General features: G+C 43.4%; 1 protein-coding gene across 1 annotated transcript in view; it reads right to left on the bottom strand.

Moving 5' to 3' along the window:
- The window catches only part of CFAP43 (cilia and flagella associated protein 43), a 72,122-nt gene that overhangs the window by 15,802 nt on the left and 42,413 nt on the right, over positions 1 to 13,907 (bottom strand). The window contains exons 23-27 of the mRNA XM_063307800.1: positions 11,993 to 12,109; positions 11,213 to 11,413; positions 8,687 to 8,893; positions 1,855 to 1,944; positions 1,680 to 1,760 (exon numbers count right to left, since the gene is read on the bottom strand). Coding sequence (XP_063163870.1) covers positions 1,680 to 1,760; positions 1,855 to 1,944; positions 8,687 to 8,893; positions 11,213 to 11,413; positions 11,993 to 12,109 — 696 coding nt within the window. The remainder of the gene's footprint in view (positions 1 to 1,679; positions 1,761 to 1,854; positions 1,945 to 8,686; positions 8,894 to 11,212; positions 11,414 to 11,992; positions 12,110 to 13,907) is intronic.

The raw sequence follows: 13,907 nt of genomic DNA on the forward strand, positions 1-13,907 counted from the left end.
CCATGAAATCATAGTGGGGAATCTCTCATATATTGTACTTTGTGGTACAATTGGCTCTAACGATACTTTGGTATACATTGGCTGGTGTCTGCTTTTACGGCTCTGACAATACTTAAGGGGCCAATTTACTTAAGGGGCTATGCTAATGAACATCAGTGGAAGAGTGGCGTAATAAAAATGATGAAAATTATTTTAATCTCTGGGGTGGCTTGATAGATATTGGATTGAGTCTAGGTCTATAGATCGAAGATAAATAAATTAAAAATAGGCTCAGAGAGCTTTTTATTGTTTTGTGAAATGACCCTCTCATACATTAATATTGTTCATTGCAATTATTAACAACTACCTGAGACGTCTGGAGTACCTATATTGAATTAGGGTGGGCTGTTTTTGACAGCCCTACTTGTATTTTGTGTGAAATATTGGCAAAAGTCCTACCAAACAGAGATAAAGTTGGTAAAGGTATGCAAGAACAGTTATTTATTTATTTATCAAATTTGTCTTAGCATATGAGACAGACAGGAAATGACACCTCAGCCCTGGGAAAGGAGGGAACATGAGGAAGAAACTCATAATAACCCCACCTTGATTCTGATGGTATAAGAGGGGGCAGAGGGAAACTCCAACAGACTGTCAAGATTCTGTTGTTATATCCTACAACAATGTAACAGATTTCTGGTAATCCTTCCAGGGTCTGTTTCCTTACCTGGCCTACTTCAGAGGGCTGATACCTGAGGAAGGAGCTGCCTGGCCATTACCAGGAACAGTTTTATGATTTTTAATCAGGCTTCTCTTCCCTTGGTTACTGCCTGTTATAAAACATGTCTACCTTGCTGATATGATGCTGAAGTACTTCAGAATCTGAGTGATGCTTTCTGCAGTTAAGAGGGATGTAAACTGGAAGAGATAGTGGGATGGAAAGGGATCAATCTGGTTATCTTGGATTTTCCATCTCAGGCCAGAGTTCTTAGACAGTGAAAGGGATAGTGGTATAATGCAGTCTCCCTTGCAGTATACTCCGGGGGATGAAAGGTTCAGAGAATGTTCCCACAGTCATAAATCTCTTCTTAGTAGGGATTACATGGGTTCATCTGATGTGCTCAAAATTCCATTCAGTTTACCAGTAGGCAGGAAGGAGTGGATTCTCATCTATTTTCTTGCTTTGGTTGAGTGGTGTTTGTAATTCCTTCCTTCCTTTTGTTTCCTGTGGTTGGATTTTGTGTAGTTTCTGCTAACTTATTTCTCCCTCAGTAATGGAAAATCCCATTTTAAGGCAGGAGATTGTGAGTGGAACTGCTATCTCAATCCTCTACCATGTTTCAGGTCAAAGGTTTTTTTCAGTTAGAAATGTCCAGAATATTTTAAACTGAAACAAGTTGACTAGTAGCTAATTTAATACATTCATAATTCTGTGACCGGCATACATTCTCTCCTTTTGATTTCTGTGTTGCAAACCCAGCAATCTTCCCCTCATTCTTGATCTTTCACCTGCGTTTCTTTAATATTCTTGTCTGTTGTCTCCCTCATTGCCTGTCTATTATCCCACCTAAATCTTTCAGTTGCATCTCTCTGGATCAGAGATTATCTTTTGGGACAAGCTCTGATTATGAAATGTACATTATATTATTTGGCAATCACATGAAAACATTACTTTATGATTTAATAGAAACTTAACTCACCATCTTTAAAATATCTTCTTTTTTTATTTCAAGGACTCCATTCATCATGTCCATAAGGCCACGTTCTCTTGCATTGTCACCCTGAAGAATGGCAGAATAAAAGATCAGATAAAGGAGGAACATAGGGTCAAGCTAGAAAAAATGTAGAAAATAAGATACTGTGCCATCAAGCTACCTGAGCAGCAAGTCGTCTTTTATATTCAATCCGAGCCATAATTTTGTTTTTTGCCTTCTGCACTGGGGTTAAGTACTTTTCTACTTTGATCTATGTGAACAAAAGGATGAGGTTTAGCTTCTTCTATGAGCAGATAATTCACATTTGGTTTTTTCCCAACAAGGTCCCAAGCTATAACTTCCTTAGAATTTCTACTTCATAACAAATGTGGATTCTTTTAAGCCCTGAATACGCTATAAGATTTAAACATTGGAATTCTACAATGAAGATGCATAGAATAAATTAATTGTGCAACCCTGGTTTAAAGGCTACTTTTATAGATGGGTGTAACGGTTGCCTCGTTTCCCAATAAGGCACGGACTCACTTAGATGGAGCTAAGGATTTCCGTTTATTGAGTACAGAGTGCACGCACGCAAAAAGACGGGAATGCGGGCGCGGTTGCGGGGTACCCCGTATATACCCACGTGGCGGACCTTGTCCTCCTCCACCCCCTATTGTCCCACAAGCTGGATCCGGATCCTTGATGGGCGATCTGGAAGCGATACGGGTCTGTTGATGGGTGATTAGGGTGATCACCACTGGTTTCCTCTGTCTCCTTTCCTTGTCCGGTGCAGGTGCGTCCCCCGGGGTAATGTGTGTAAGTTCCGGCGATATGTTGATGGCTCCTCTGGTCCGGGCAAAGGTGTGCCTCCTTTGTCCTTGTGATTGCTTTTAGTGTTTAAGTGTTTAAAGGATTAGGATTGTCCCTTCCTCTGTCCTGAAAGGCATGTTCCCTGTTGTGATGCATGGATGCCTTGCAACGGGGAGCATGACATACTGCCCCCCCAAAAAACTCTAAGGTGCCGGTTTGTCAGGGTATGCTTCGTGGAAGTGTTTGACAAGCCGCTGTGCAGAGACCTCTCAAGCTTGCACCCACTCAGGGTGGGGGAAATGTTTCCAACGGACGAGGTACTGTAGGGTGCCCCTTAGCCGTCTGGAGTCCAGTACCTCCTTAATTTCGAAATGTTGCTGTCCATCTATCATGATGGGCGGGGGCGGGGGGGGGGGTTCATTGTGCCACTTTGAAGAGGTGACCGGTTTCAGTAGGGCACAATGGAACACTGGGTGTATGCGTCTCAAGGTGTGTGGTAGCTCCAACTTGAAAGTCACCGGGTTGATAATTTCTGTGATTGGGAACAGACCAATGAATTTGGGTGCCAGTTTCTTCGAGGGCTGTGGAGACTTGATGAACTTAGTGGAGAGGTAGACCCTATCTCCCACTTTGAAGTTTGGCTGTGCCGCCCTGTGGTTGTCTGCGAACTTTTTGTATGTTGCTTGAGCGTCTGAGAGAGCCAGCTGGATGACGGGCCAAACCGTGGCCAGTTGTGCCGCCCAGTCATCTGGGGAACAGGGCGGGGTGTCTGGCTGGGGCGGTTCCAGGATCAGAACAAAGTCTCTACCATATACCACCTTGAATGGGGTGTGACCCATGCTCTGGTGCACTGCATTGTTGTAGGCCACCTCGGCAAAGGGTAGCAGGTCTACCCAGTCATCCTGTTGATAATTTATAAATGAGCATAGGAATTGCTCCAGGGTGGAGTTAAGAATCTCCGTAGAGCCATCTGTGTGGGGGTGCCAAGCCGTGGACAGTGCTTGCTTGGTTCCAATTAATTTTAAAAATGCCTTCCAGAATTTGGAAGTGAATTGTGTGCCCCTATCCGTCACCAAACGGGAGGGGGCGCCGTGCAATTTATAGATGTGGTTTAAAAAGAGGCGTGCCAGCTGTTGCACAGAGGGAATGGAGGCGCAGGGTACAAAGTGTGCCTGTTTGGAGAAATAGTCTTTTACCCCCCAGATAACTGTTTTTCTCTGGCTGGGTGGCAAGTCCACAATAAAGTCCATCGAGATTTCTTCCCAAGGGCGGGAGGGGCTCGCCGCCACCAGCTGCAACAGTCCCTGGGGCTTCCCCACTTTTCGTTTGGCCATGGCGCATGTGGGGCAAGCAGCGACATATTCCTTTACGTCCCTCCTAAGAGTGGGCCACCAGAATTGTCGTCTGACTAGATGCAGTGTTTTTACAAACCTGAAGTGCCCAGCTGTTTTGTCGTCGTGTGAGCAGCTTAAAACTTCCGCTCGCAATTGCTCTGGCACGTACAAGTTATTCTGTTTCCAAGCCAGACCGTTTGTGAAAGATACATTGTGTTGGTTGGTTTGCAACCATGTATCCGTTTTGAGGGCTTGAGTGAACTGTTGTTGCAAGCTAGGTGAAATTGGCATGTGTTTCCCCCCCTCTGCGGGTGGCTGTGCTGGGGTGCGCTGTGTCCCGGTTTGGCCACGTGTGACAGCTTGGCAACCCAGCTGTGTGTCGGTTCACACAGTGCCTACAATGTCGGATGCCTGACTGGCATCCTGGAGCCGCCTGGAGAGAGCGTCGGCTAGGAAATTCTTCCTCCCCGGTATGAATTTTAGCTTAAAGTCAAATCGGCTGAAAAACTGCGCCCAGCGAACCTGTTTGGGGCTGAGGTGTTTTGGAGTGTTGAGAGCCTCTAGGTTTTTGTGGTCCGTCCAGACCTCAAAGGGGCAGGTGGCCCCTTCCAGGAGGTGCCGCCATGCCTCTAGGGCGGCTTTGATGGCGAATGCCTCCTTTTCCTACATGTGCCATCTCCGTTCCGTTTCGGAGAACTTGTGGGAAAGGTACGTGCAGGGCTTCAGCTGATTGTCAGAATCCCGCTGAAGCAGGAGTGCCCCAATGGAAAAATCAGAAGCGTCTACTTGTACCACGAAAGTCTTGGTGGGGTCGGGGTGTTGTAGTGCTGGCTCTGCTGTAAAGAGGCTTTTGAGGTGCTCAAAAGCCTTTTGACAGTCAGCAGTCCAGTTCAGGAGCGCTCCCGGGTTCCGTGACTTTCGCGTGTCTCCCAAGCCCTTTGTTCGGAGTAGGTTGGTTAGAGGCAGCACAATTTCTGCCAGTCCCTGGATAAAACCCCTGTAAAAATTCGTAAATCCGAGGAAACTTTGTAGTTGCCTCCTCGTGCATGGGCGCTCCCATGCCAGGATGGCTTGGACCTTACTTGGGTCCATCTCGATGCCCCTCGCCAAGATTCTGTAACCCAGGTAGTCAATTTGTGATTTATGAAACTCGCACTTAGAGAGCTTGGCAAAGAGCTCTGCTTTGCGGAGTTTCCTGAGCACTTGCTTAACCAAGCGTTCGTGCTCCTCTTCCGTTTCTGAGTATATTAGCACACCGTCTAAGTAGACGAGGACCCCCTTGAACAAGTGGTTGTGCAAGACCTTAATCAGTTGCATGAATACCCCTGGTGCCCCCGCCAGACCAAATGGTAACACCTTATATTGAAACGACCCCAGGGGGCAATTAAAAGCCATCTTCCATTCGTCCCCCTCCCATATCCGTATGCGGAAATAAGCCTCCCACAAGTCCAGTTTGGAAAATATTTTGCCCTTAGAGAGGTGTGCCAGGATGTCCTTGATGAGGGGTAAGGGGTATTTGTTTGATATGGACGCGGCATTCAAGCTGCGGTAGTCCGCACAAAGTCTCAATGTCCCATCCTTTTTTTCTTTGAAAAGGACTGGGGCTCCAACTGGTGAGTTAGCGGGCTCAATGAAGCCACGTGCTAGGTTTTTGTCCACGAATTCCCGCAATGCTGCCAGCTCCTTCTGGGTCATTGCATAAATTTTGGGCTTTGGTAAGGGTGTATTGGGAACCAGTTCTATTGTACAGTCCGTTTTTCGGGGGGGGGGGGAGTTTGTCTGCCTCCTTCTCCCCGAACACATCCACGAACTCCGCGTACCTGTCTGGCAAGCCTGCCGGGACCGCTGCTTCCAGATGCGTTGTTGTGGACGCTGCCCTCCCCACCGCAGCACGGGGGACCTGATCCCCTGTAGGCGCTTGGTAGGAGCCGTCTGGGAAGGTGATTGTCCTGGTCTGCCAATTGATGTGTGGGTTCCATCGCACCAACCACAGGATACCCAGGATTATTAAGGGTTGGCCCACTGGTGCCACGATAAATTGCAGGCTTTCCCAGTGGCTGCCGAGCTGCAGCGCTACTTCGTCGGTGTATTGGGTGACCGGGCCCCCTCCCGCCGCTGATCCATCCAATTGGGTGAATACTATATGGTGCTGAAGTGGATAGCAGCGGAGCTTTAAATTGGCCACCAGGTCCGGGTGCATTAGGCACCTGGAGCAGCCCGAGTCGATTAGGGCCCAAATTTTGACGAACTTCAGCTGTGATTTCAGTTCAACCTTGACATACAAGGTGGGGCAGTTTGCACTCACCCAGCTGTTGCTGCGCCCTTCTTGATCCTTCACCTGCCCCCTGGCGCTTCTTAGGGCAGGTGGTTGGCGTTTCCCGCCGGCTCGTCGTCGTCGCTGTCTGACTCTTCAATGGGGTAGGGTAAAGATTTCAGTCCGACTTCCCCAGTAGCCACTGGCATCTTTTTGGGCGGTGTTGGTGGTTTACCCGGTGGTTTCCTTGGTCTGCTGTCATTTGTTTTAGCGTTCAGGCAGGATGCGGCTTTTTGCCCCTCCTTCCCGCAACAGAGGCACTGCCCCTTGGCGAATCGCCGCTCCCTCTCCTCCCTCCAGAATTGGGGTGCTGGTCTCGCCGGTCTGGCCGCGGCTCGGGGTCCCCGTGTCGTCGTCGTTTGCAGGGCTGTCCGCTTTGCTTGCAGGAATGTTTCTTGGGCATTTCCCGCCTTGCCGGCTAGCCGTATCCACTCAATGAGAGTGTTAGGGTCGTCCCTGCATAACGCCCACCTCAAGACATTCAGGTCCAGACCTTCCTTGAAACGCTCGATCAGGGTCGATTGTGACCAGTCCTCCACCTTTCCAGCCAGGGCTTGGAATTCCATGGCATAGTCTGCCACAGAACGTTCCCCTGGCTGATTCCCCTTAAGGCTCTTTTTGCTCTGTCCTGTTCAAGGGGATCTCTAAAATGTAGGTCGAGCGCCCATATGAACTCGTCGACGTGATCGAGTTCTGGAGCCCCTGCTTGGCACAGCTGTATGTACCAATCAGCTGCCCTTCCTCTTAGTTTGTTTGCTATGGCATTGATTTTGCCTTTTTTGGTTCGGAAATATTGTCCATATTCCTCCATGTAATTTTTTGTGTTTGTGATGAAGAATGACAGCGTGGTCGGGTCTCCGTCGAACTTGACCCCGAGGTCTTTGACACCTGCTCCCAGTGGGTTCCACCTCACCTCTGGGCATCTTGGCACCTCCCAGGTTGCTGGTGTTCTCCATTCTCTTGGTGGGGATTCCCTCGGCTGGGTTCCAGGTGGCGTTGCTCCCGTCTCGTGCCTGCTCCAACCTCGACCCAGACGTCGCGTTTCTGGGATGGGGGGGGAGACGTCCCCCTGTTCGGCTCGCCATGAAAATCTCTGCCTGGTTCCGCATCCTCTTCTTGCCACCTCCGTCCCTGCCCCAGATGTCTCGTCTCGGAGGTTGGGGGGGGGTGTGACGCGTCTCTGGAGCCTGGTTCCGGCTCACCTCTCCCTCGGGCTTCCCACCTGATCGCCAACCTCAGGAGCAGCTGTTCTATCGACTCCAGCCTTGATTCCACCGTGCTGAGCCGCTCATCAGCTTGGGAGCCGTCCGCGGGCCGTCCGCTCCACTGCCTTCCCTCAGCTCCTGGGGTTGTCGTGAACCGGTGCTCTCTCGCCTCTTTCGACGGCCCGAGCGCTCCGGGCAGGGATCCCGCCGTCTCATCCACGGTGACCCACTCGCCCTGCGACTCTCTCGTGGCTTCGAGAGTCCCGATCCTCCCGGTCTCCTCCTCCGAGCTCAATCCTGAACCTACCCGGACTTCGCGGTGTCGGGGTGTATGGGTCCTGCCGATCGCTTGTTCCGTGGAGCCGGGTGACCTGTTGCCGGTCCTTGGGTCGCCACCGCTATGTCGGTTGATTCTGTCCATCGCCGACTTGGGTCCCTCACAGATCAGATCTGGATTGGTGCTGGCGGAAAATTTTTTTTTTCGATTCCCGTCTTTATGTAACGGTTGCCTCGTTTCCCAATAAGGCACGGACTCACTTAGATGGAGCTAAGGATTTCCGTTTATTGAGTACAGAGTGCACGCACGCAAAAAGACGGGAATGCGGGCACGGTTGTGGGGTACCCTGTATATACCCGCGTGGCAGACTTTGTCCTCCTCCACCCCCTATTGTCCCACAAGCTGGATCCGGATCCTTGATGGGCGATCTGGAAGCGATACGGGTCTGTTGATGGGCGATTAGGGTGATCACCACTGGTTTCCTCTGTCTTCTTTCCTTGTCCGGTGCAGGTGCGTCCCCCGGGGTAATGTGTGTAAGTTCCGGCGATATGTTGATGGCTCCTCTGGTCCGGGCAAAGGTGTGCCTCCTTTGTCCTTGTGATTGCTTTTAGTGTTTAAGTGTTTAAAGGATTAGGATTATCCCTTCCTCCTTCCTGAAAGGCATGTTCCCTGTTGTGATGCATGGATGCCTTGCAACGGGGAACATGACAATGGGGTACTACTATTATACATTAGTGTAATTGGTAGAGAAAGGTTTGTCATTATCTTAACGATAGCTTTTATCTGAACCACATAAATGCATTCCATGTGCAATATTTTTACTCTACTTTTCTGTCTAAGTAAACAAATAGCGTCTTACAAGATTAAAAACCAAGATATAGAATATTAAAAAAGCATAACAAAAACAATCAGTTTAAATGGGTAACTCCATGCTCTATACATTTATAACAGCATGTACTCTATTGTGTTTTCCCTTGAGCAGAATTCAAAGTAGATGGCATACTTAGCATTGCTATATACATTTATTCTGTATATTAAGTGAGAAGCATTGGGAATCTCAAATACTCAGCCTCTGATTCTTGAACAACCAGCGCTCGTTCTGGTTTCTCATTATCTGTAAGAGTTGGCACCCAGATTTCTTCTTTAATATCCAGCTGGTTCAAGATCTCTGATATCCTTATGTTCTTCTCTTTCACACGTGCAATTTCCAGCTCTTTCATTCGTGCGATTGAATCAAACTCCTTATTGAAAGCACTCTTCACATTATAGATGATGTCCTGAAATATCAAGGATATCATGGCAGTATTGCAAATAGCATGTGGTCATGTTTCATATGACATAATTAAGCTTTTTTAATGAATTTTATTAAGTTTAAAAAAAGAAATAAAAACTACAAAAAACAAAAAACTACAAAAAGAAAAAACAGAAAAACTAAAAAGAGTGCAAAATGCAAGAAAAAAGAATTTTGGAGATTACATAAAGTGACTTCCGACTTTCAATAACAAGAATATACAGCAATTTCCATATTCAAACCCTTACTCTATATCAAACCTAAGATCACATTATTTCTATAAATCCTTCCACTAGCACATATACAAATCACTAATGCAACTACTCCTTCCCCTTATAGAAAAAACAAAAATAATATATAAATCTCTAAATCAATTTCCCTCCCCACAAAACAAGAACATTTATTTGATTATTTCCTTCCTATCACTATTCTATATATTTCTGTCCACTATAACAAAAATCGAACTATAAAAACATATAAATTGTCTACTTTTGTAATTAATAATACTACAACAATCTTAACCCTATTAAACCTGAAAACCAATTTTTATTCTACCTTATAAATGTCTTATAAATCTTATATAGATCAAACAAACCTTTAAAAAATCCAGTCAAATCATTAAAGAAAAATGAAGTCATGTAAGATTTTTTTTAGCTATGATTATTGATCAAGATATGGTTCAAGCATAATAATCATAACGGATGCTAAGACAAATCCAATTAAGTTAGGGTCTAGCATTATATATTACCAGGTCTAAGAATTAAGACTATCAATAGATTATGTTAGGCTAGAGCAGATCAAGGCTATGTTCACTTATCATATTAAGCCATGATTTATTCAGCAATGGCTTCTTGAATAAGCCATAATGACTGGGTTCACAAAGTGATGGTTTTCTATTACTTCAGGTATTAATGACTAAACACCTCTGAAGATCACTTCCTGGAAGTGAGACAGCACTGCTTCTCTTGTGGTGGTGGTGCTGTTTTGAAATGGCCTCCTCTTGAAGATCAGACTCACATCCTTCCTGCTGATCTTTAGTTTAGTTGTTAAAAGCCAAACTACTCCAGAAGGCATTTTCTTGATTTAAAGAATTTCACCATCTTTATTGTTTTATTTACGATGGATGTTTTAATTGTTATATGTTGTATACCTTGTAAGCCACAAAGAGTTGGTTGATTGCAGTGGGGTATAAGTTCAATAAACAAGCAAACAAATAACATCTAGGTGGGAAATACAAGAGGGAAAATGCTGTCACACTATGCTGCCTATAAGGAACTAGGTGTGGTGGGAATACTGGATTACTTCTGGCTACATCCAGCATGATTCTGCTTTTGTTTAGAACATATTCTCAATCCAAGATGAGAATTTTGTGAACGCAACCCAAAATTATTTCTGTAAGATTGGTCAGATCTTTAATAAAAGCTCAGAAAAACATTTCAATTTTCCTAATTTTACCTGAAAAAGTTCTTTGTAATTAAAAGCCTTGCACATTTTCCCACAGAAGTTGATTAATAACAGATAAAAGAAAGTCTTTAGGAACATTGGCTTTGGAGATACTATTCTCTACGTTGCAGACTGCCACTTGTCAGTGACACTTTCTTTATAATGACAGCTGACCTGTGGAATGCTCTCCATTCTGTGATATCCCAGGCGTCATTTTAGGCTTTTAAAAAAAATATTTTTTATGTTGGTCTTTGCCTGTTAATAACTCTGCCTAACATTTATCCTTTATTTGATTACTGAAAACTGCTTTGGGATTTTTATATAAACATACATGATAAATTCTTTAAACAAGTAAGTAAATAATTGCATGCTTTTGCTGTTCTCTGAAATAGATGTAATATTCTAGCTGAACAGAGTGCAAGTAATTAATTAATTAATAGCTGCACTGTAAAGTAGGTCCTTATGAGCCTCTCATTAATAAATATTAACTACTGTAGGTTCTCAAACATATTACAGTAATTTACAAACTCTTCTGGGTATTTTAGCCATAACTCCTTAAATCCAGAGCACTTACTTTATAAGCCCTGCCCCTGCTGATGTTGCTCACTTCCTGCAGTCAGTCATATTTTGAATGCATATTTCTGCAGAAGAGATGACATGTACAGTTGTACATGTGAAGCTTTCTCTCCTGAAAACATGACATGAACATCTGAACAGGGCATCATACGAATACCAGAACACTTAAACGTGGCTTGTATAAAACCAATTTATAGCTGCCTGGAGTTGTAGGTTGGTTATCCTTGTCTTAAGATATAGAACGCTTTACAAGAGCAGTGAAAGAAATAAAAGATATAACAGTTACCCGTAGCAGTATAATCTGATTGATTTTCTCCTCTCTAGTGTGCAGTTCCAGTTGGTTATATAAAAGAGATGTGTTTCCACCATACATTGCACTCAGACTCCCAACCAGAGCATCTGTTTTTTCTTCTTCTTCTTCTGTCTTCTCCCCTTCCTCTTTAATGACTGAAGGTTGGGCCTCAAATTCCACAATCTTCTTTCGAAGCTGAATAAATATGAATAAATATAAATATAAATAAAATGGCATAGAAAATTATAAGACTTGGAGAATCATTACTAATACCATAAACAGTAGAAAATTTTGTAGGAAACATTTCTCTCAAATAGAAGAGGGATTTGAAGAGCTAGAAGCCAAAGTAATGCAATATGTTTAGTAAATAGGCTAGCAGCAAGCTCAGGATAACTGTCAGGGAGAACTGATAAGATTATTTTTAATGGGAATTAATAGATCTCCTGGAATCTTTGTTGCTTGTTTTGTTTTATATGATGTATTCCCTAGGGAATATATTACTATACCATATATTTTTATGTTTTGTATATATTGCTCTTTGCATTTTGTTGGTGTTTTCTGCTATGACTTTTGAATAATGTATGTGAGTTAACTAACCAGAATAAAAAAGCTATGGAATACTTTTGTGAATTAGGCTTTAGATGAATAACCTGACTGAACTATTTCAGCATGGGAATAGTTAAGAAAATAACCTGGAATGTTAGAATCATCAGACAATGTAAACATGGTGATGAAGGTTTTCCCCCCACTTTTTAGAAGAAAACAAGATTCTACCTTCGTATCTATCAATTCAATCTTCTTTAAATATAAAACTCTTTCCAACATTTGTTTTTCTTCTGGACTCCGTTCTTTCATTGGATAATTCTGAACTTCACAAGAAGAATGGAAAGTCTTTAGAAAGAAAAAATATAATAATTTTGCAGGTATAATATAACTTATGCTGTTTTCAAATACAATGTTTAGTATAGCTATGACTTACAAAAGCTTCATGTTGTGCTATTAATTGTTTTTTTTTTTTTTTTAAGCCATCTTCTACTAAACAGTAGGACATTCTCCCATAAGAATAATTTGGGCAATTTATTTGGGATTAAGTACCATTGAAATCAATGGAAATGACTTCCAGTGGGAACATGGCGGACTGAACAGCTGTGCCTGCAAGCTCTGCGGGCAGAACTGGCATTGTGGCAGTTTTTTCGGGCTCAGGCTGGTTCCTCCTGAAGCCCAGGAGCATTTTTCCAGACCAAGGAAAATGCTCAGAATTGACCCATTTGTCCTCCAGATGGCAAGTTGCAGCCAGGAGATTGTAAACAGCATTTGTGATCGATGGGTAAGACTTCACCGGGAGGCTGGGACGTCACAATTTCCAAACCATGCTGCAGCCTTAAAGAGACATTAAGTCCAGATACCCCATTTCTAAAGCACACAATTTATTTTTCTTTTAAGTATTTCTACCTTAAGAGAGGCTTTCTACATTAAGGAGAAATGATCTCTTTTGGTGCTTATTGTTATTTTTGTGATTAATTTTTTACAGTTTTTTAAAGCTTTGGATTTTGCTTTCCATCCACTACTAGGGGGGTTGAAAGTATGTTATTGTCTCTTCAAAATTAGCACAAAAATAATAACAGGGAGATAATAACATACTTTTTTAGCTTTTTTCCTACATGATGAATATTAATATTAATTCATGTTTCTTGTATTATTAATCATAATGGCAGACAATTTACATGGTTTTTTTATTTTTGATCTTTATTATAGTAGACAGGAATATACAGAATAGTAGTAGGAAGGGAATAATTAAGTAATTGTTATTTGTGGGGGGAGTTGATTAGGTGATTTATACTTTTTCTTTTCTTTTAATATAATGTGAGGGAGCAACGGTATTTAGTGATTTATATAATGTGCTAAAGGGTTGATTTGTAGAAATAATGTGATTTTGTTTTAATATAGAGTAAGGGATTGATTATGGGAAATTGCTGTATACTGTATCCCTGTTGTTTAAAGTCGGAAGTCACTTCTCGCTGTAATCTATTTAAAATTTTTCCCTTGTCTTTTCACACTTCTTTAGTTTTTGCTGTAGTTTTTTTGTTTTTCTGTAACTTTTATCTTTTTTTGAAATTTAATAAAATTCTTTTTTAAAAAAAGAAATCAATGGAAATTACTCTCATGGTGCTTTTCATAGAGATGACTAATAGTTTGGATACAAGACAGGTAGTCCTCAGTTAACAACAGTAATTGGGACTGGGAACTCCATCGCCAAGTGATGCAGTCATAAAGTGTGTCATCACATGACTGCAGTAATTTACAACAGCAGTTCTAGCAGTTCCAGCTGCAGTCGTTGGGCAAATCCCACGTAGTTGTTATGTCATGTGATTGCTATTTGCCAGCTTCCCAACTGACTTTGCTTGTTGGAAGCCAGCAGTGAAGGCTGTAAATGGTGACTGCGACTGTTGTAATTGCGAGCCTTTTGCCAAGTGTCCGAATTACAATCACATGACTGTGGGGACACTACAATGGCAGCTGCTTCGAGGACCAGCTGTATCTCTTTTCGTTCAGCACCGTTGTAAGTTTGAATGGTTGCTGAACAAATAGTAGTTAACTAAGGAATACCTGTAATGTTTTCCTAGATTTAATTAATGTAAGCATCACTTGACTGCTTTAGTTACAGCGGGCTAAAAGTGAGGAAAAAAAA

This window comes from Candoia aspera, chromosome 6, assembly GCF_035149785.1.
Source record: "Candoia aspera isolate rCanAsp1 chromosome 6, rCanAsp1.hap2, whole genome shotgun sequence".
NCBI classification, from domain to species: Eukaryota; Metazoa; Chordata; class Lepidosauria; order Squamata; family Boidae; genus Candoia; species Candoia aspera.